This window comes from Lissotriton helveticus, chromosome 10 (assembly GCF_964261635.1).
Source record: "Lissotriton helveticus chromosome 10, aLisHel1.1, whole genome shotgun sequence".
NCBI lineage: Eukaryota > Metazoa > Chordata > Amphibia > Caudata > Salamandridae > Lissotriton > Lissotriton helveticus.
This window is the reverse complement of record NC_136071.1, coordinates 667,023,390-667,043,637: the sequence shown is the minus strand read 5'-3', so window position 1 is coordinate 667,043,637 and position 20,248 is coordinate 667,023,390. Positions and strand designations below refer to the sequence as shown.

Genomic DNA, 20,248 nt, shown 5'->3' with positions numbered 1-20,248 from the left:
TGGGAAAGAAGTAATGCATGGTATAAAAACAAATCATGGAAAATCAGGAATACAAAATACCAGAAATATGCAATGCGAGAAAATGCAAATAGAACAATGCAATGAATTGAATTAGCTAACAAAAGAGAAATGAGAAGGGTATCAGGGGGGTTTAGGAACTTCCTGCTGGGCAGGAGTAGGACGGAAAGAACGAGCAGTACAATTATCTAAATACGAAGTGATAGGAAGCCATAGCTCAGCACGCTTAGTAGCCATTTGTGGAGGAAAAACAAAGGCAGTATCCAGTCTATGGTTATGACACACATTATACCACCAGGCCTTAAACGTAATAGTTGACGTAGATTTCCAATTGACTGTAATTTGCTGAAAGGCAACCGCTAACAACAAATCAACAATACGAATATGAAGGTCAGTATGCTCCCAACATGGAGAAAGGCTTCCTAGAAAAACATGAGCGTGTGAAAATGGAATAGCAGTTGACAAAATAACATTGATTTGAGCCCACACTTGTAACCAGAAGGCATGAACATTCTTGCATAGGAACAGCATGTGAAACAAAGTGGCATTCGGGGAAGCACATGACCAACAAGTATCTGGTGTATTGGGAAAACGTTTATGAAGGGAAGATGGAGTGTGAAGTAAACGGTTATAAATGAAGAAAAGGGATTGCGTCAGGGAGGCAGCTCTCGAGGATTTGCGAAGTTTCGACCAGATCTTATCCCAAGTGGAGGTAGGCCAGGATAAGGAAAGGTCAGTCTCCCATTGCTCCTCTACTTTGCTTTTGAGTCTAGGGCGAGGGCGTAACTGAAGATGTTTGTAGAGGTGGGCAGCTTTTGGATAGGTAAGTAAAGTAGAGTGGAGGTGAGTGAGAGGATCAGGAGTGGGTACAAGAGGACGAGAATGGGGAAGTTTATTGTATGTGTCCAGAACCGATGCTTTAAGAAGGAGATACTGGGGAAGAGAAGAGAGAGGTAGTTGAAAGGTGAGACGAAGGGTGTGAAAAGGCATAAAGACGGAGTCGGAGAACAATTGTGAGATCCAAAGCAACCCTTTAGTTCTCCAAGATTTCCAAAGTACGGGCTTACCTCGAATTAGAAGATATTTGTTATGCCAAATAGTAGAGGAGAGGAAATCAGCAATGCAAACAGGGGGCGGAGGGTTGGAAGGGAGGAGAAGTTTAAAAGTAAGCTTATGAATAGGAGTGAGAAGTGAGGCAGGCTTGCGTGAAAAGGAGATACATTCGGCAAAAGAGAAAGGGGAGAGAAAGAGGCGCTCTACCTTGGTCCATAAGGGACAGGGAGAATCAGGGTCTTGTAACCAGAAAGAGGATTGACGTAACAGAAAGGCCTTATGATAAGCAGAAAAATCTGGAAAATTAACTCCACCCTCAGAAGTAGGACGAATGAGCCGAGCCAAAGACATTCTGGATTTACGTTTACTCCAAAGAAAAGAAGAGAGAATGGAATTGATTTTTTTAATGAATTTAGCCGGAATAGCAACGGGAATAGTAGATAAGGTATACAGAATAACAGGGGAAAGCATCATTTTGATCGTGTCTAGACGACCCCACCAGGACAAGTAAAGAGGGTGCCATCTAGCAGTAAGATCAGACAATTTCTGGATGCATTTGGTTAAACAAAGGGAAACTGTATCAGGGATCGAGGGAGTGATATGCAAACCTAAATATTTAATATTGGAAGGACTCCAAGTAAAGTTTGAGGCATGAAAATCTTGTTTAAAGGTGAACATTGTCAAAGGCAGAATTTCGCACTTATCATTATTAAGCTTGTATCCGGAGACGGAGGAGTAATGGTGAACTTCCGACAAAAAAGCGGGAATAGAGTCAGCAGGGTTAGAGATGAATAGCAAAATATCCTCAGCATAAGCAGCCAATTTAATGGAAAGGTCATGACAATGAAAGCCATGAATATTAGGATTTTGACGGATTTTAGACAAAAAAGGTTCTAGGGCCAAGTTGAAAAGGAAGGGCGAAAGAGGACATCCTTGACGTACCCCGCGACCGAGATCAAAGTAAGGAGAGACTTGGCCGTTTGCGAAAACTGCAGCACGTGGGTGAGAGTATAACAGCGAAATTAGGGAAATAAATTTGGGGCCAAAACCAAACCAGTTGAGGGTGTGGAAAAGATAGGGCCATTCAACCCTATCAAATGCCTTTTCAGCATCCAAGGCAATGGCTGCAAGGGGAGATTGGAGATGCGAGGATTTTGTCAGAACGTTAAATAAGAGTCTAGTATTATCCGTAATATAACGACCTTTAACAAAACCTGATTGTTCAGCTCCGAGCAAATCAGGGAGCAGATGATCCAATCTAAGTGCTAGTAATTTGGCGAATATTTTATAATCTATGTTGACTAGGGAAATAGGTCTGTAATTCTTACAGTACTGGACATCCTTCCCTGGCTTGGGAATCAGACAAATATGGGCATCAGAAAAAGTACCGGAAGAATTACCCAAATCAACAAATGAATGGAGAAGGGAGTGAAGTTTTGGAATAAGAAGCTTGGAAAAATGAAGATAGAATTCGACAGTGAATCCGTCAGGACCAGGTGCTTTGTTCAGTTTTAAACGGTTTAGGGCATCAAGTAGCTCTTTTTGCGAGGTTTCAGATTGTAAGGAGGAGAGATCTAGAGGAAAAGAAGGAGGGACCTGAATGGTAGAAAAAAAGTGAGTAAGAGTCTGAGGGGAGGAGGGTGTATCTGAGGTGTATAGGGACTCATAGAAATGTGAGAAGGTAGCAAGAATGTCAGCATCTTTATGATGCAAATGGGCATCATCATCATATATCGATTCAATGTTTATTTTATTTTGTTTGACCTTTAAGTAATTAGCAAGAATCTTCCCGGCTTTGTTTCGACCACCATAAAATTTGGCACTAGATTTAAGTAAATATAAAGAAGCATCCTCAGTAGATTTCTCATTAAATTTAAGTTTGGCAGCAACTAGAGATGTCAGACTATCCGAGGAGTGTGAGGTAAAATAGGCGTGTTTCAGTCTCTTAATGTCCTGAAGGAGGGTGTTGGTGAATTGACGGGCAGATCTACGTTTTTTAGCAACAAAGTTAATAATGAAATCCCGTGCAGCTGCTTTAAATGCATCCCAAAGGGTATGTTTCGAAATAGGTGGGACATCATTAAACAGGAAGAATTCATCAAAATTTGGATCCAGAAGGAGAGCATTATTAAAACGCCATCTCTTAGGACCTTCAGTTTTGGGTAAAACTTCAAGACTAATCAGGACAGGGGCATGATCCGAAAGTAAAATTGGACCAATTTCCGCCGCCTGCAAAGTTTGAGAAAGGGCATGTGAAACAAAAATATAATCAAGCCGTGACTGAGAACGATGATGGGGGGAGTAAAAGGTAAACTCTTGCACAGTTGGGTTGCATAAACGCCAAGAGTCAACGAGCTTATGTTGCGAAATAGCTTGGGTGAACAATTTGTGGGGCCTTGTGGGAATATAAGTAGCATCAGATTTCCTGTCCAAAAAAGGGTCAAAGGGGTGATTGCAATCACCTGCAAGAATGAAATTATCATCCATAAATTGAGTGATACGGGGAGAGAGGGCAGCCCAAAAAAGGGGGTCACCCGTCGTGGGACCATAGACATTAAGGAGAGAGATTGGAACACCTCTAAGTGATAGTCTGACATGAGTCCATCTGCCATTAGTATCAGATTCTTGAGAAATAACCAATAAAGGGAGTGATTTACGGCAAAGAATGGCAACACCATTACGTTTCCCATCGCCCTGTGAAAAGAAGACATCACCCACCCAACCTCTTTTGAGTTTATCAGATTCTGTGTCCGATAGGTGGGTTTCTTGAAGAAATGCAATATCAGTATTCAACTTAGCTAAGTGAGATAAAATACGTTGTCGCTTAACAGGTGAATTAATACCCTTAACATTCCATGAAACCAAATTTAAAGACATAGTGTATAAATAAAAGCATACATAAACTTAGCAATGCATCCTAGGAATAACAAGGAGAATAAAAAGAAGATATTAGAATCAGAAAAGTAAGTGATCAGAGGAGGAAGTAGAAGAATAGAAGTGAGATGGGACATAAGGAAGAAATGTACAAGAAGAATGAAAGCAAAGATAGGAGAAAGGTCCAAAAACGATGAGTGAGAGGTGAGAGATAAGGAAAAGGTACGGAAGGACGAAGAGAGAAAAAAGAGTGAAAAATAAAACAAAGTGTGAAAGGATTGAAGAAAACCTGAAAATAAGAGAACAGCATCAAAAAGGAAAACAGGAAGTACATTGAGAAAGGAAGGGAAAACGAAGTGGGACAGGAAACAAAAAGGGTACAAAAAACATGAGGATAACATACCTACTAAGGGAGAATACGAGAAGAGGATGAGGGGGGGAGGAGCCAGGTAGGGAAGGCAACACAACCGAGGACATCCGGCAAGGAATCAGGGAGAAGTCATCAGGGATCAACAGGTTCCTGTGGAAACAAATACGAGGAAAAGCTGAGAGGGAATACAAAATGAAAAACGAGCATAGTTGAAAATGTCATCATACGGAGAAGAAAAAAACAAAACAAAAAAACAAGCATATAAACAAGAACTTCAAACAAGAGGGACACCAGAACAACAGAACTTACGAATAGTTCAAAAAGCAGCTAACAGAACAGCTAACAGAACCAGACAATCAGCCTAAGGCATGAGGCGAACAACAGCACAACAGTGAAAGAGGATAAGTCTCCAAACAAGCGTGTAGTGCGAGGAATCAGCCAGGAGAAGAAGATGAAGGACCGGAGGTATCCATAGTAGAGGTACGATGGGCGTTGATGAAACTTTGTAGTCTCACTGGATCCTCATAGGTGGTGGTTTTGTTATTGTAGGTGACTTTGAACAGACACGGGTGATACAAGCCATACCGGGCACCCATGGCTCGCAGGACCTCTCTCATGCTGAGGAAAGCTTTCCTACGGTTAGCAGTGGCTTTGGCATAGTCCTGAGCGAAGAATATTGGAGAATCAAGCCAAGTCAGTTTGGGAAGAGCCTTAGCCGCTGCCAGAACCTTCAAAAGGTCGGTGTACTCCAGGAAATAGAGAATAACACCCCTTGGCCTTTGAGCCATGGAGAGGGATGTGGGTACACGGCCCAGACGATGCGCACGTTGGATATTGAGAGACGTATCCCGCGGTAAATGAAGCAGCTTAGGGAGGAATGATTGAAAAAAGGCAATCGGGTCAGACCCTTCAAGATTTTCCGCAAGGCCGTAGATGCGAAGATTATTACGCCTGCCTCTGTTTTCTAACTCCTCCACCTGCTTTTGAAGTGCTCCTACTTGTGAGGTTAGATATGTAACTTTAGTCTGTGATTCCTGGAGAGATGCAACAGAAGTTTCCACCGACGAGACTCTTGTGTCAATTTGAGACCAATTTTCTGTGAGAACTTGGAGCTTGGCATTTGTTTCCTCCATGAAGGGGCGAAGAGTTCCAATTTCCTCGAGAAAAGGGCGAAATGAGCGTATTTCTTCCAAAAGCAGCTCCATGGATACAGGAGAGGATGATTTAGGCGGGGAAAGTGGATTTTTTTTTAACCGCTTGGCAGCCGTTTTCCCCGAAAGTGCAGGGGAAGGCGTTTCCATGAGTTCCTCCGAACCTGAAGGTGAAAGAGAGTCTTTCAATTGGGAGAGAGCAGAAAAAACTTTGGAGTTCTTAATGAAAGCCACCCTTGTAGACGCTTTGGAGGAGGAGCGAGACATGAGTTGTTGTTTTCCCATGAAAAGGATAGAAAGTAAAGGCAGTAGACAACAATCCCAAATATGAGGAATTAAGCCTGAAGGAATTAAAGAGGGAGCACCGGCAGGTATAGCCAATTCTAGTACTGATGAGGTAAGTCAATGGAAATAACACTGCAGACAGGGAGTATGTCGCACAGAAAAGTGAAAACCTGTATTCAAGTGCATCACAAAGGTAAGTTAAAGGATGCGTTGAAATACATGAAGCACTGCATTGTGAATGGAGAACAGCATGAAGGAAAAAAAAAATAACCACATCACGAAGCTGAGGTATATTACCATGACATCATGAAAAAAAGAAGCAAGCAAGAATGGAGTATCTGCGACTTGAAAAAAAAAAAAAAAAAAAAAAAAAGTCCCAAGTAAGAAGAACTGTAATGCTGAAGTAAATCTCAGGGAAATACATCGACTGGTGAGGATAGTAAGCAATCTACTAATCCTGTTTGCAGTAAAACGAGAATTGAGGCATAGAAGTCGTTTCAGCAGACAACCAGACGATGAAATCAGTAGTGAGGAGTCAAGCCTTGAGGCGGAGGTATAGCGAAGGAAACATACCGCTATGCAATTAAGAAAATTCCAAAGCGCATAAAAAGGCGGCCGCGCTGTGTGGAAAGATATTCAATTGCCGGTATGAGCGCTAATTAGGCGAGACAGCAGCGTGTACCTTAAAAGGGCTGAATACGTGGTCCGAGGGTATTTCGGCAGGCATGCTGAAGCTGGGCGGGCACACCATATACGCCGTCACCTGAGGAGCGCTCCGTGGCAGAAACCGCAAGATGGCGGCCTCGAACACCGGAGCGCCCTTACGAGCAAAGTTGCAGTTATCTCCGCCTCTGACGTCCAGAATAATTCCTCAAAGGTGCCACCGCATGTCGGAGGAATTCCGACGGCAAGATTGGGGCTCAGCACAGGAACAGCGTGCTGGGAGAAGGAAGTCTCCCGGTGCCTCGTCGGAGCCTCACGCAGTTGCCGCCATCACCCACGGCGCCAAGCCACGCCCCCCCAAAGAGGACTATTGACCCACTGAACTATCGCACTGGCTGTTTCTGTGGCTTGCAAATTGGCAAACGTGTATTACAATTATTTACAGTTATTGTCCAAAGGCGAAGTGTGTGGGGCTTACATTCTTCTGTCCTTTCGTCCGTCCAAAAATCTTCCTCCCCATCTTTATCTCCCCTGGCACACTTTCTTTTTTACCTTTCCCCAACATCAGCTACCCAGGACTCATACATGGAAAATAGCAATGACGTTTTACCATCAAAAAGGAGAACCTGAGACAGTTCGTCCTTTGTCAAGTGGTTCAGGTATTACTGTGTTCTTATTAACAAGTAACTAGTATTGGAAAGATAATATGCATGGCTTTATTGTCCTAACATTTACAGTATTAGCACATTAGATTGATACACATGAGAGGGAGCCAGCAGGAGCGGATAGAGAGGGCCATAGTTGTAAAGTAGACCCTCTTACATTTCACTACTATCGCTCGCGAAATGGTGGAAGGATGCATCCAAACAGCCAATAGCATTAGGTGACGGTGGTAAGTACACAGGGCTGATCCAAAATGTGATTCAGAAAATCGCAAGTCAATGGCTGAAAAGGCTTGTGAAGGAAAGCCAATGGTTGAAAGCGATGGACCAAACAAGCACAGTCTATGTAAGCGGGCGTCTTCTAGCTCTGGCTGCCTGCCAGAAAATGACAACACCTGTGATTTAAAATTCCCATAAAAATGTATACAAACCTGCCTACAAAGGCTCGAGAAGACTGCTTGTGGGCGTATTAGCTCTGACAAACTATGGGGCCGATTATGATCGCGGACGGACGAAAGTCCGTCCGCGATCACTGAGGAGGAGGGAACGTCTGCATGGGCTGCGGCGTTCCCTCCTGTACGATTAGGATGTGACCGTCACCCTGGCGGTCACATCCTCTATTACTTACATTGCGGCGGGTGCGGCTTCAAGCTGCACCCGCAGCAATGTAAAAAATGCAGGTGTTGCATTTGTATGCAGAAAGAGGCAGGCACCGCGCGGTGCCTGCCGCTTTCCGCATACAAATGCAGGGGGGTACCATAGGTACCCCCCATGTGCACCCCCACCCCCTTCACCTAGGGGGCCCGCAACGGGCCCCCGCAGCGAAGTTACACATGCTTTTCCACGGCGGAAAAGCCGCCGCGGAAAAGCATGTTTCACATCCCATCCTAATCTGGCTGACGGTGTCTGAGAGACACCGTCACCATATTAGAGCTTTTCCGCCGCGGTTGTAAGCCAACCGCGGCGGAAAAGCAGCGGACGGAAACCAGGACCCACCAGCCATCCTAATGTGGCGGTGGGTCTTTGGTGGGTCCGCAGTGGATTTTCCGCATCCTCCGGGCCGGCGGTGGCTTCCGCCGGCCCAGAGGATGCGGAAAATCCGCTATCCTAATAAGCCCCTATGTGTGTACTTTGTTGGATTTATTTTCGTTGCATTCTATTCTATATTAAAAAACGATTAAAAGCACACTATTTAAAAGTTTGTTTGAAATAGCCGGGAGGTGAAGCTACTGGACAAGTGGTGGCATTTTTATAATGTGAGAACACATCATAGCCTGCTATGCACGTGGTGTGTCCAAACACACTTACGTGATGCACAATTTTTCACTTATATGAATAACAAAAGAATGCCTGCGTGAACGAGAGACAGTAATTCCTGCTATATTGTCCTACATACATTTGGTACACTTTTGTGAAAAATGATTTACATTTTCACACAGGGTTTGTGATCTTACATCGATTTTTAAAAAAAACTTGGTTCATCTCTTAGTTGACTTGTACACTGAGTCATCCAACTGTTCTATAGGAGCTCTGACCTTTCACATCTCCTCCCAGCCAGGGTTCTTGAGTACCAAAAAATCTACTTATTAAGTGATTGTCATTAAGTGAGCAGTTACAGAAAGCTCGTGAGGCCATCTTATTTCTCGATCTAAGGGCTAGAAGTGCAAAGCCTTTTTGTGGTCGTAAACGGCCTGATTGACATAATCGGGCCGTTTCTGATTGCAAAAAGGCATTTTCAAATGTACAAAGTCCTTTTGCATTACGGTAACCTGTTACCGGATTGCAATTTGCATTTGCGAATCAGTATTTGGAAAAGGCCTGTATAGGGCGTCCCTTCCAAATACCGATTTGCATTGGTATGTACGAATGTTTTCTGACCGAAATTCGGTCCAAAACATTCACACTTTACCGCTAACTCAAAGTTGGTGGTAATCCATACGCAAGTTGGAAGGCTCCCCCAAGGGACCCCTTTTCCTTTGAGAATAGTTGAAAAAATATTTTTAAGAGCAGGCAGTGGTCCAAGGTACCACTGCATACTCTTAAAAAATGAAACTTAAACATTTCATGTTTGTCTTTTTAAACACATCCCATTTTCCTTTAAGATAAATGGACTGCATTAAAAAAAATATTGATTTATTTAAAAGCAATCACAGTCATGGTGGTCTGCTGAGCCCAGCAGGCCACCATCCCTGTGATGGCAGCGAATCATAGTAGGTCACAAATTGCAACCTACCTCATTAATATTCATGAGGTGAATCTACTTGGGACCCACTATTAATCGCTATGTAAGAAATAGGGGCTAAATATCCCCTTTTTTTACATTAGTGGTAGCAATTTCCAATTAGCAATTTGTAAAAAAATTGATATACGGTGATCATACATCTAGCCCATTAAGATGAGGAGCCTTTCCATCATGTTCAAAACCTCTTTTTTTTTTTGTTTAGTAAATGTTTATTGATTTTTTTAGGTCAATGCTAGAGACTGCTTTAAATGTCTTGCAACCTCATGTAATAAAACCGTCATAAATTAACAAAAAACATGCTTCTATACGTATATAAATAAAGGGTCTTTGGGACAGCCCTTTTCATTTATTGGTCCGTTCATCTGTCATTCACATTTTGCTTCTGCCCACCACTGCATACACAAAGGGGTCCGTGTATTAGTTGACGCCATCTATTGGCTCTTTTGCATTGAGTAGGAAGTGCATTGTAGTTGCAAGGATGGTGAGCCAATGCTTTTTTCTTTCTGATCTTTATCCTTTTTTAATTGTCCAAATGTAATTAAGCTATGTCTTGAAGATAAAGAGATCCAATAAATAGTATCTTTTTTTTGCCACAAAAAGGTTTAAAATTTCCGGTTATGTGCATTAAAACTAGAAACGGTTTCTACACCTGTTCTAAATACACCTGTCCTGCTCTCAAGTAACATTACTGTTGCATTAAAATTATATATGCTAGTTAATTTTCACTTTAAATGTAAAACTCTAATACAATTGCATGGCCACCATATTTAGGATGCACTTGTGTTCTTCATTTTATTTTCTTGGCATATGCATTAAATAAAAATTAAAAATTGAATCACCGTACCAACTTGCCAAGGCATGTCCTATTGGAAGAAGAAAGGTGATTGAAAACAGTTAAATTAATATTATTCAACTTTATGAAAATGTCTATTTTCTTTTAGATGATTGCAGATATTATGTTTCGGAAACAGGAATATGAAAACGCCATACAGCTTTACCAAAAAATATTGCAAAAGGCACCAGGTACCTTTCAGTTTCTGTTTATAATCACACTTGTCATAAAGTTGGGTATTTGTGATAAACTGGATAATTCGTCAGAGCTTTTGAAGTCAACACATCATAATCACACACAGAGAGAGGCAATGGATCAGCCCCTTCAACCATTGCCTGCTGGAAGTGTCAGCACATTTTACAGACTGCAGCACTGTCTGTTGGAACAGTCAGCCATGACATAAGGCGTTTTGCTTGTTTACTAGCTTGCAAGCCAAAGGCGTCAGTCACAAGATACACTTTACAACAACTACCTAAATAAGTGACTGCACCCGAATGCTTGTGCCTGCACACTGGACCCAGTACACCTGTCTATGTCCGTAGACCTTGCTCAAATCCGTGGTTTTAGGGCTGGAATGTAAACCAATGAAAAGTCAAAGTATTAGCTTTTTTGTACTCTTGGACTTTAAAGAAATTGATTATTGTAACGTATGCAAAAGCAATCCTGTTTTATTCACAATGACACTGCGGCATTTGTGACAATTTAAATAATTTTACAAGCATTGTAAGGGAGGTTTTACAAAATGATGCTTCGTACCAAGACTACATATGAAAAAGGATACTATCTGACTTTCTACAAAACATATATAGTGCATGAGTGTGCACTGGATAACGTTGCAGGGTAAATCAAGTAATGTAGACACACGTGGAGGCAGTACGTGTGAACTCAATTTAGAGTTATACCGGAGTTCTTCTGCACAAGAAGTTATTGTCTACTGAGTTTCCTTTGACAAAATCTCCAATATAGAATTTCACACTAATATGACATTTCATAGATTCAGATGTTGCCCCATCACTCTAACTAGGACTTTTAATTGTTCAACCTAGTACTTCTATGCATATGCAAAATTTGGCTTCATTGATCTCAATGGGTCTGAACATCATTTGTTACGTTCAGCCCCTCCATTTTCTTCTAGAAGGTTTTTCTTATAATTCACAATATTATGTTCCTGTTGTTCTAAATTGGTGTTGTAATCATTTGCAGCATTCTGCTCCAATCCGCTCAATGGGTTTGTATTAATTTATAACATTCTGTGCCATTGTGTTAATTGGACTGGTGACCACTAGCAACATTCTTTCCACCCAATGGAGCTTGTACTTATTTGCAGCAGTATGCCCCCAAGTTCTCACAGAAGCCTGCAGCACTCTGCTCCCGTAAGTGTCAATGGAGCTTGTAATAAATGTGCAAAATGTCTTTATTTCTTATAATGTGTCATGTATAGTTTTGCATCATTCTCTCCCCATTGTTCTCGCTGGTGCTTGTAAACGTTTTGCAACCTCTCGTCCTTGTTGTCAAGAATGGTGCGCCTGCCTGGCTACCCAACACTTGCAATGGTGTCTCTACAAATAGGGGCCACGGTTGTCAATTGCGACCCTTAGCCCAGATCTTAGTGTTTTCTGACCCCCCCCCCAAAAAAACGCTCCGCAGTAATCCAGGCGTCGAAGCACAGCTGGGGCGCACCCGGCAGCCGAGCTGGGAACCTGATGATGAAGCATGCCACCAACCAGGTTGGTGGGTGAGGGTTCTTCTTACAAATCCATTAGATTCTTGTGCTCCAGTGCTTGACAATGAGTCGGACAAATCTAAGGATACATTTACAGGTCCGGCCTTGTTGTATTTATTATCAATTAGGGGAAGAGGACGCATTTCTTTGTTCTTCCTCGCTCTCTTTGTGTTCCTCCTAGTATAGAGATACAATTCATCTCACAATAATCAGTGGCTGTTTCATGTGTCCAGGCCTTATTCATTGTACTTCAAGTGCCTTGGTGTTTCCATGTAACTGCCCTTGTGGCCTAAATGTGATGATAGCTCCTGTATCACAGGTCCTTGTGTGTGCTATTGGTGTCCACGACTTCCAGTTTGCTGCCAGTGTTCCCACAGCTCTTTAGTGCTCAGTGTTCATATTGTGTTTAAATCGGTTCCTATAATGCCGTGCGTTGGGCAGAGCTCCTATTATTTTCAGGCAAAGTTCAGTGCGCTTGTTTCATTTTCGGTCTTGCAGAGGGAGCTTTATTTGGCAATCGATGCATAGTAATATATGGGGATAGGAATGATAGGTCCGACCCACTCCATTAGTGCTTGTTTTTCGAACATTCATATTTGAATCAGCCCACACATCATTCATCATTGAAACAGTCAGACAGGATGTATGGATTTCTGCCTGTTTGGGAAGAATTTGGAAAAACAAATGAGTCAATCTCTGTGATCACAACTAATGGGGAAGACGTTTACACCGTGGTCCAAATCAGGTCGTGCAGTCACTGCCCATGTGGGCTTTTGTGCACTGCCTGCATACCCTGTGCGACACACCATTAGGAACAGTCACAAGCACCTACTAAAGCTGCAGAAAGCATGTCATTCTGGTATACCACTCTGCAGCATTGCACTTGCTGAGACTTTTATGGCTCTCATAACGACTGCCAAAGTTTAATGCAGCAACAGGTCCTAAATGAGTGGCCATCTTGGAACGGAAATGCCCCCAATGCATCGCCTCACCTTTGACATCTTTGAAAAGATTATGGGTGCCACTGCCAACATCAGTGGAGTAAAAAGCAATACTATCTGGGCCCTTAAGGTGGCCTTGTATTCATTTTCTGAGGCATCCGTATAACATTGTACCATCCGGTCAGGCAGGTCAGTGGTCTAGAGTTGAGGTTGTCTGTTCAATGCTGCATTCCAGAGTGAAGTTTGGAATGTAGGTGTACATCCTATCAGTTACAGGATGGTCCTCTTGATGGTCCTCTTGATGAAAAGACAATGCTTCTGGTATAATACATTATTGCCAAACTCTTCTGCCAGGCACAGCCCGTCTATAAGGGTGTAGGAGCCACGCAGCTCCACTTTATTCAGCTGAGCAAAGGTCAGCCTGAAATACACTCTTCATATGTTCAGGCCAGCTAACTAGGCACTGTACATGCCCTAAATGTGCATACGCCTGGCTGCCTAAGCTGAACTTTGCTGGACTGAAGATTTCACAGCCCTGTGGGTGTGACATCCTCAGCTCGGCAAAGCGTGTAGAGGTCTTCCCCTTCATGCCAATAGTGACGCGTCACGGATAGGCTCAGACCTGGGTGCTTCAGGTTTAGGACCTGAAGTGCCCAGGGCTGACTGTCCATCATTGATGCCTCATCACAGAGTGGGGTGGGGTCAGCAGTCTCACTGACCCCAGCCCACTCTGTGACTGTTAGGGGCCTGTCACCTTCCCTCATTGGCTAACACATAACAAAGTGGAGGCAACAATCCCAATCCGCCAGGAACCACGGGAGAGGAGTTGGTGTAACGGCTAGGCCGGTTGACCTCGAATATGGGGAACCGGGTTCGAGTCTCGGGAATGACGCTGAACATCCTGTGATTCTGGGCAAATCACTTAATATCCCCATGCCTAACAAAAATGAATGTGTCCTCATTTAACATAACTGGTGCTATGTAAGGCGCTCTGATACCCGATACTGGGTCAAGTTTGCGCTGTATAAAACGATGTTAACCGCTTCCGTGCGGCGCCGATTCCGCCCCTGTGCTGGACATTCCAGAACAGGGCGCGGTCGTGACGGAACCGTTCCGTCATCAGCACAGCTCAGCCGTGACTGATGACGGAACGGTTCCGTCACAAGCATGGAAGGGGTTAAAAATAAAAAAAGTTTTCCCTCCCGCCTATGTGTTTTTTTTAATGTTTGGTGCATGGGTGTGTGTTTGTATAAATGTATGTATCTTAGTGCTTGTGTTCTGTGAATGGTGTGTGCATGTCCTTATCCCCGTAGCTACTCCGGCAGAGGTGTCATAGATAGTGTACCACACATTTCTGACTAAAATTGTAAAATTGAAACAAGTACACACCAACAATTCAATGGAGCATTATATTCTTAGATGCAATAGTGCATAAATATTACAATATTGCATAATTTGTAAACCATTCTCATAGTTCCGTTTTACATGTCACAAAAAAGCAAATGTGAAGTTGGCGCAATATCTCTTACTCCGCCCTGTTTTTTTCGCTCTGTTAATTGGGTATTTGACCATTGCAGCTACCTTAATCTTACAATGAACAGATGATGGATGGAATGCTGAACAAATCAAACATTCACCTCCAGTCAAGATTTCGGTTGAAATCCATTGTAATACCCTGAAACCGGTCCCAGGATGCCTGTTTCTGGTCCAGGGAGGACCTGGCTTGGCAGTTTGGACTGCTGGACTGTTCCCATGAGGAGCAGGATTAAGACTGATTTGCATATGGCTGGTTCTAAACTGGGGTGGCATAGTGAGCAAACGTACTATGGATTTGACCCAGGTCTCTTGACTGGGGGTAAATGTTTGATTTGTTCCGCATTCCGTCCATCATTTATTTGTGTGCCTCTTGATATGTCGGAGCATGACAAAACTATTTTTTGTGCAGAGAAGAAAAAAGTTTTAAAGTACAATTGCACTGTAAAACGTTTTCACATGCATAAATGTAAGCTGTGTATATTATACATGCAGAAATGCATTCAGATATGCGTAAATGGGAATTTATTAAGCTTTTCTAGAAGAAATCCTGCGACTGTTGTAACTACCCAGGCAAACTCGTGCAAACCGTTGTAAATTTATAAAGCGCCATAAATGCTTTGGCAACTGACCATTTAAATCAGATTTCCTCATTTAACCGCAAAGTTTTATTAACTGAGGCAGAGCTGAATATGCTCTTCAAATTGGGCATGACTCAATAGACAGCCCTATCTTCCTGTACCTGTTTTAAATGTATCTGAAGTTTTTGGATCAACAATCAGTTATTTGTTGACTCTTAAATAGAGTTTTGATACTCCTATCCAGTTTATCCGAAAAAGTAATTCTCTCCAAAATACAATTCCCAAAGAACAGACCTTTTAGACATGAACAGTTATTAACGATTGTGGCTCACCATCTCCAAGGACTTAGAAAATTCTATTGGAAGGTCAGTCACATGATCATGTACTTCCGAGACTAAATAAACCAATGTTGCTCCTCATAATAAACCTGCAAGACTAGTTTCTTTAGTTTTTTACAGTATATATTATAGGTGCTTTTGTTTCCAAGTTTTTTTTTTTAAAGTATCATTTCCTGACCATCTCATCCACTCAGTTTTCCTCCCTTTCGAGATGCTATGGTTTCCTTAATCTCCTTCAAAATGTGTCTTCCTTGACAGACATTAACTGATGCAGCCCTCAAGAATTATAAATTCAATCTTCTCGAGGTGGGCGTGGCTTGCGCGCCGCTTTGAGATGGCGGGTTGCGCTTGAGCTCTAAGGCGAACAGGGTCCGTCAGAGTTTTTCAGCGGTTTCCAGATGCCCCATCTTCGTGGAAAGCCTCTCCCAGGTTTATGAAGTCGCCGTGTACAGTTTGAGAGCGTTTTCCTCTCTCTTCGAGCTGCTGCTCTCTGCATTTTTTCGATTTTCAGTGACGCTCGATATTTTTCACGAGCGGCCGCCATCTTGAATTCCTTTCATGACAGAGATCGGAATTTCTCCTCAGATGACAGCGCTACTGTTACACACTTGCCAGGTATGCATTGGACTTTCACTGCTTTTGTGATGTGCTTCAGCTGCTCAGTGCTACATTACCTCTAGGCTTCTGAGTTATGCAAGTGTTCTACTAGTATATGCAGGAGCATATTATAGGTGTGTTGAGTTTCCTCTTTTTTCCCATGTAAGTCCGCCATTATATATTGCTCTGCTTTGCTTGCTGAGAGTGCGCTCTGTTATTTTTGCACAGTTATTTATTCGCATTTCGTGTGAGCACCTCCTAATTCCTCTGGACTTTTGCTGGCCTCACTTACCTGAAGTGGTTTTATTTTTTCTCTTCTGTGACTGTGTGCTCTATGGCTGCAAATATGGGCTTGTCACCAAATGCAAAAGACGCAAAGGACTCCAAAACCTCTCTTAAGAGACTCAAACAAGTATCTCCTACACCTGAGTCTTCTCAAAAGGACACCCACTCCACTCTGGAGACTATTCTGACGCGTCTGAATGATGTTCATGACATTGCGCAGTATACCCAGACTAACGCAGATTTGCTGCAAGTGGAGGTGTCAGCCATCAGAAATGACCTTAAGGCTCTCTCTCTTCGTGTTTCAGCCACGGAAACACGTATTAGTGGTGCAGAAGATAATATGCAAAAGCAATCTAGATCTCTTTGCCAATTAGAGCGCTCTATGGCGGCATTGCGGAGGGATCTCACTGAGCAAGAGGATCGTAACCGTAGATCCAACCTGCGCATTTTTGGCCTTCCTGAAGAAGTTGAGAAAGACGCTCTTTCTATGATTGATTTTTTTATAACAATGGATTCCTTCTACGCTGCAAATTTCTTTCCAAAAAGACTTTGAGCTGGAACGGGCACATCGTGTCCCCACCTTTCGTTCTAAATCTGCCACGCAACCAAGAGCGATAATTTTTAAGCCACTGCGTCATCAACATACGGAACAAATTTTGGCTCATATGCGGAAGGTTAAAGCTGTTTCCTGGAATGGCCATCGCATTTCAATTTCTCAGGACTTTGCCAGAGACACGGTGATAAGGAGGAAAGGTTTTCTTAATCTCCGGAAACGTCACTCTGAGATGAATATCCCCTTTTCCTTCTCTGGTCCTTCAAAATTCCGCATTACCTTCAAAGGACGTTCCAGAATCTTCGATGAACCTGCTGATTTGGCTTCTTTTTTGGACAATCAAATGGAGCTGCAGATGGAACTTCAACTGGAAGCTTCGCTTGCTCCTGGCTCCTCTGGCACCTGAGATGGTTCCTTATCTCTGCAATGAGTTTTCTCTTTTCCAGATCTATTAAGTTTATCTTTTTTAGATCTGCGTAGTGGTTTTATTGTCCACTGTTGTTGGTGTTCTTTTGCTATTTTATGTGTGCAGTTGTCAGCTAAGTTGCACGGTGTGTTTTTCTTTTTCTTCTCTGCTCTCTTTTTGTATCTCTATGATGTAGTCTATCATTATCCTCGGTATATCTTCTTTCTGTTTCTTCTGACCTTTTTATGGTATTGTTTTTTTTTTTTTATGTTGCCCTTCATCCTGACTGTTCGTTTAGTGCTTACCTTGATCTTTGCTTGCTCTATGTCCGTGTCAGGTTTCGGTCCTTCTATTATTTCATTTTATGGCTTCTTTTATTGCCTTCTCTTTTGTGTGTCAGACTTGGTCTTATTTCCCTCCTTTGCTCTTCTTTTTCCTTTAACCCCAATTAATGTTACTTTTATTGGCGTATGTTCTACGTGGTCCTTTCGCCTGACGCTTCTCTCATGTTGTCTGGTCTTTAGTGTCTACAACATTCATTATTAACTGTATTGTTTTATAGATTGGTTATGTAACTGGTTTCATTGATGCTTATTCACTACACCTATATATCTAGTATTACATTATACTTATTGTATGATTAATTTATATATTTATTTCATGATGAATTCACTGATTGGTTCTTTACCTATTTTTATCAAGTGCCTCTCTCTACTAGGTCTAAGCTATTCTTTTTATATTGCACTTTATAGTCTCCTGTTATCCTACTTTCTATTAATATATATTTGACATGTTCCTGCATTTTCGTATCAAATTATTATGACGAGTTCTCTATATTTTAGGACAGTTAATTACTTGCTTGTTTTTCGTTTTTCCATATTCATCTTCATTATATTATAGTTCCTTGTATTTATCTAGCATGGTGCTTCATTAATTGTTATATTGACCACCTTTTTGGTGCCTTTCTCTATCGTATCTCATTTTTTTTCTTTATACTGCACCCTATAGTTTTCTTGAGAAGTATGTTTTCTTCTACTTATTCTTTCCTGTTATTTATGATGATTGTTTCGCCTTCGTTCTATCTACTCTTCGTTTACTTTTATGATGTTTTTGGTCTTTTCTTTCTTTATAATAAGATATATATAACTAAGACTTGCTATTGCATTTACTCTATTAGATGTCTCTCTCTCTTCCACCTATTCCCCTCTTTTTTGGGTTACTTTATATGCTACCTGTGTATTAACTTGATATATGCGTATTGACTTTATAGATTTACGTGATGAATTGTTTTTGTACTACTCTAATGGTATTGGTTCATATTTCAGATGTTCTTTTCTCCTAATTAAGTACGATCAGTTATGTACTGTTTTGGGGTTGTTGATATCGATTGTAATCATTCCTCGTGACGGTCCCCTTGCTCGCCTTCCCACGTTCCCCCTAGTATGAATTTGGTCTTTTTCAGACCTCCCCTGCTGGTTATTCTCTCTCTTCTTTTTTCTCCTCTCTTGTCTCTTTTCTTTTTTCGGATTTCCCCCATGGATTCTCCCTCTTTGACGTTAATGTTTGATGTCTGGGTGCTTGTATTCGTGCTGGTTGTTTTTTGTTTTTCATCTATGGATTATGTTATCTTTTTCTATTTATGTCTATGCCGGGTTTGAATGTGTTGTCCCTTAATGTTAAGGGTTTAAATCATCCAGTGAAAAGGTCAAAAATCTTAGATTATTGCAAATCTCTCTCTTCAGATCTAGTCCTTTTTCAGGAAACAAAGGTCTCTACCAGAGAGGCGCTATTAGTGAAGAAGGAATGGGTTTCAGATGTTGTCTGTTCCAATGCTTGTGGCAAAAGAAATTGTGTCATTACTTTAATTAAAAAAAATTCAGGTTTATCCATAGTCTCTTCTGATCACGATACTGAGGGTCGTTGGCTATTAACTAAGTTGTCTGATGGTAATGCTGATCTTTATGTTATGAACATGTACGCCCCTAACAAGGATGATCCGTCCTTTTGGAAAACGGTTACCAAAAAATTAAATGACACACCTCTTTTTTTTTTTTAAATATATCCTTTATTCAGTTCACATGAGAAAGAAAACATGAATTGTACAGTATGTCGTTGCATGAAAACGCAAAAGAAATGAAAGAAATTTCATACATGGATCACGGAGCGAAACGTAAGGTACACTGTTACTTCACATTGGAATACAATGGCGGAAACATCACTCAATCATGTCTTCCTCGTTATCATGTTGTAATGGATAGGTTAGGATAATAAAAACGGGGAGATGTGGGGTTACCGAACTTGGAGGTGTATGGCGTGTGGTGTGTTGGACATCTGATCACGTAGTGGGGGGGGGCCCGGGGGTGGTGTCATGGTCGGTCTGTGTCCGTCACGGTAGGACAGAGAGGGCGATGCGGGACCGGCAGTAAGCGTGCCGCGTGAGTGGAGCTGGGGGGGTGGGGGGGGGGGCGGGGCTGTTCCCGTTCCAGCTACGTGACAGGAGTGCCGGCAATATGGCCAATATCAGCAGTGCCTGGTGTTGTGCTCCTGTCTCTGTGCTCTCCACCTGGGGAGGCGTGTCCTGTGGGTTCTTCTAGTGTCTGGACTTCGCCGTGGAAGGAGTGTAGCATTTCGTCCCAAAGCGTCGCTATGGGGAATTTACGCAGCCCCGCTGTCTCCTCATTGTGGAGGGATATACTTTCGGCTTTTGCCCAGGTGTCCAGTGAGGTGCGCCAGTGCTCTGCCCTGGGTGGGTCTGCGCGCTTCCAGTGTTTAGTAATGAGCCTCTTTGCTGTGATGAGGCCAAGATCCCAGAAGCGGGAGGGCACCCTATTGTGTTTGGTTCTGTGGTAGAGGCCCAGCAGGCACGCCTCCCATGTGTGAGGAATTGGCATTGCCGTGCTCCGCTCCAGTGGTGGCAACACTGACTGCCAATATGTTTGGATTCGTGGACATTGCCACAGCACGTGTAAGAGGTCCGCTCCCTCCGTATTGCATCTCGGGCACCCTGCCGTTGCGCCTGGAAAGTATAGATTTATACTGTCTGGGGAGAGGTATGCTCTGTGTAAGATGTAAAACTGAATTTTTTTAAAGCGTGCGTTGCGAGGAATGTTCTTGGGGCCCGCAAGTATCACCGCCCATTCC

General features: G+C 42.6%; 1 protein-coding gene across 1 annotated transcript in view; it reads left to right on the top strand.

Annotated features, from left to right (window-relative positions):
* TTC21A (tetratricopeptide repeat domain 21A) overlaps window positions 1–20,248 on the top strand; it is a 465,179-nt gene that overhangs the window by 263,498 nt on the left and 181,433 nt on the right. Inside the window, exon 22 of the mRNA XM_078663200.1 lies at window positions 10,260–10,341. Coding sequence (XP_078519326.1) covers window positions 10,260–10,341 — 82 coding nt within the window. The remainder of the gene's footprint in view (window positions 1–10,259; window positions 10,342–20,248) is intronic.